General features: G+C 41.1%; 1 protein-coding gene across 1 annotated transcript; it reads right to left on the bottom strand.

Moving 5' to 3' along the window:
* Positions 1 to 1249: 1249 nt before the first annotated feature.
* On the bottom strand, positions 1250 to 2212 carry LOC136652388 (olfactory receptor 6B1-like). The gene has a single exon (XM_066629325.1). It carries the CDS (start codon positions 2210 to 2212, stop codon positions 1250 to 1252), a length of 963 nt encoding a protein of 320 aa, XP_066485422.1.
* Positions 2213 to 3140: the final 928 nt, after the last annotated feature.

The raw sequence follows: 3140 nt of genomic DNA, 5'->3' as shown, positions 1-3140 counted from the left end.
ATCAAGCATGTGCAGGGTAACAGTTGCAGTCATGCATGCCTGGTAACAAGCAGTGAGTGGCAGAAGGAATAGTTAAAATGAAAATATACATTTAAAAAAAAAACCTACAATAAAAACAAAAAACATGAATAGCCTAATCCTAACTTTGACTGGAAAAGGCAGGTCGAGTAGCCTGCTCTGTATCCAGCGCAAGTTAGGTGCCAGCTGGACCACAACTTGGGTTAAGGGAATTTTTTTCTTCCTTGTCAGCCACTTCTATGGGGTTACTCAGATCTGCACCAGCAATTTCACGGATGCAAATCTGAGTGGCCCATGTAAGGCCAGTTGGGTCAGTTACAGGAATTAGGATTAGGCTGAAGGAGCTGTGGCCAATCCCACCCTCCTCCTGGACCTGATCCAACTCCCAGTCTGCCCCCCCAAAATGCTCCCCCCATGCCTCCATTCTGCCCTCCTGCCACCTTCTCCAAATCCTCCCGCCACACACACACATGCACCGGCCTGCCCCAGCCAGTGCAAAATTACTGGGTCTGGGGCTGGATTTGGCCTCCAGGAACTAGTACATGTTCATGCACTGCCTTGGCTTACTCTGGAGTAGTTGTGAATATGCTTTAAAGCATGCTTGCACCAGCCCAGCATGGGCTCTGGACAGCACCCTAAACTCAATTAGTAGAAAGTGAGAGTCTGAAAATGGATCCCCATTATATGAATCATAAATACTTTTCTTCTCATTTTGGACCACTGCTACCCTTCCTAGAAATTTTCTTTCTTTCTTTCTTTCTTTCTTTCTTTCTTTCTTTCTTTCTTTCTTTCTTTCTTTCTTTCTTAGTACATGCAATGCTAGTTTTTAATTTCATTCTATGTTTCATATACTCTAGTAGTTTATGAAGACAATATAAATTCTCTGATTTGTATCCAAAGTTTCATTAGACATCTGTCATGCAGAAATGGCTCTGGACCAGCCCACAGACCCAGGTGAGTCAGTGGAGGAGATGGGTCAGGGTGGGAGGAGAGCAGAATGGGTCTGGGAAGAGGGCAGGTTCAAATCAGTGTTGGTTGCAGTGGAAATATTCTCTTACTCTTTTCTGTTTATTTAATTCAATGCCTTAACAGAAATCATTAACTTTATTTTCTGCACCTGGTAATTCACTCTTTGTCAAGAAAGTGAGAATGGAGTTATCAGAACTCTCATCCTATAACAATAGGAAAAATCTTCATATTTCATTGGAAGGACATTTCCTTGACTTTATGTTCAGTTAACTCTTAATCTTAAGTAATTTGCACACTTCCTAGTTGCTCTCTTCAGGGCTTCCTTCACTTCTTTGTTCCTTAGGCTGTAGATGAGGGGGTTGATCAGAGGTGTCAGGATGGTGTAAAAGACAGAGAAGACTTTGTTCAACTCTCTTAGTTCATTGGTGTCTGGCAAAATGTACACAACAATGAGGGTCCCATAGAAAATGGTCACCACAATGAGGTGAGAAGAGCATGTAGAGAAGGCCTTTTGCCTCCCTGTGGTGGATGGGATTCCAAGAATGGCCATAATGATGCACCCATATGATGCTATGGTTAAAATGAACGGCGGAAGGGTACAGACTGAGGAGAGAATAGCTGATAGAAGTTGTATTTGACTTGAGTCACTGCATGTCAGTTTCATCATAGGAACAAAATCACAAAAGAAATGCTCTATCACATTGTGGCCACAGAAATCCAACTGTGATATAAACATTAACAAAGCAGTGTTTACCACAATGCTGCCAATCCACGATCCAGTCACAAGCTGGAGGCAAATCTTGAATTTCATGAGGACTGAGTAATACAGGGGTCTACATATCGCCACATAGCGGTCATAAGACATGGCTGCCAGCAGAAAGCATTCTGTGGCTGCTAAAAAACCAAAAGTCCCAAATTGCACAAGGCAGGCATGGACAGAGATGCTTTGGTTCTTGGTTAAGAAACTGGCCAGCATTCTGGGAAGGATGGTGGAGCTGTAGCAGGTCTCCAAGAAGGACAGATTGCCCAGGAAGAAATACATGGGGTTGTGTAGATGCTGATCAGTTACAACTAGGAAAACTATGAGGAGGTTTCCAGCCATGGTCATGATGTAGATCACTAGGAACACAGAGAAAAGAAGAAGCTGCAAGTCCTGGAGATCACCAAATCCAAGAAGGATGAATTCTGTGATGATGGTTTGGTTCTTCCAATCTAATTTGTACATGGTTTACATCTAGTGGGAGCAATACTGTCTCAGCAAGCAATATTCTCTTTTCACAGTCAGTTTCAACAACTGTCCATTCTTTATCAATATCTAGCACAGAGCTAGACTCTACGATTAACTGATTGGATTGTGTTTTAGGGTTAAAACATGTTCAAATCTTCCAGTAGATTCTGGTGAGTATAAGATTAATGAAATATATCTGGATAAATAATTGACTCCATCTTTGCCTTGTTATCACCAAAAAAAAAAAAAAAGAGGAAAAAGTGTTTGACAATGGTCAAATATTATCCAATTTCAATGAAATGAAAAGCCCAATCCTATGCATGTCTAGTCAGAAGTAAGTCCTACTGTGTTTAATGGAACTTACTCCCAGTAAAGTGTGGATAGAATCATAGCCCAAATATCCTAGCAAACTAAAGACATTTTATTTATTTAAGGTATTGGTTTGCTGCCTTTTGGTCCCATTAAAAAGGCTATCAACATTGCAACAAGAACAATTTGAAATAAGAACATTTGAAACAAAGATTATACAAACAAGAATGAATCTCAAGTGGAATCAGAGCAGCAGCAGTTAATTTCAGTGGAGAGACACAAAAGCCATTATTAACTAACAAAAATCCAAATGAAATATAAATTCCTTAGGTGATTTGTTAAAGATTGACCTTGAAGGGGCCAACTGGTCTTCATGAGGGAGATTTCACACAGATTATAAACACTGATGCAGTCTTATGCGCTAGAATAGCCTCTTGAGGCTAACACTGTGTTCAGTGGGGCTTGCTCCCAGGAGTGCATTTTAATTACCTTAAGGTGTTGATCTAGTTGCTTCCAAACTCGGGTAGGTTGGGCTAAATGTGAGGAACATAAGAACATAAGAACATAAGAACAGCCCCACTGGATCAGGCCATAGGCCCATCTAGTCCAGCTTCCT

Source organism: Tiliqua scincoides, chromosome 5 (genome assembly GCF_035046505.1).
Source record: "Tiliqua scincoides isolate rTilSci1 chromosome 5, rTilSci1.hap2, whole genome shotgun sequence".
NCBI lineage: Eukaryota > Metazoa > Chordata > Lepidosauria > Squamata > Scincidae > Tiliqua > Tiliqua scincoides.
Note: the sequence above shows the minus strand (reverse complement) of the source record. Positions and strands in the feature narration are given on the sequence as shown.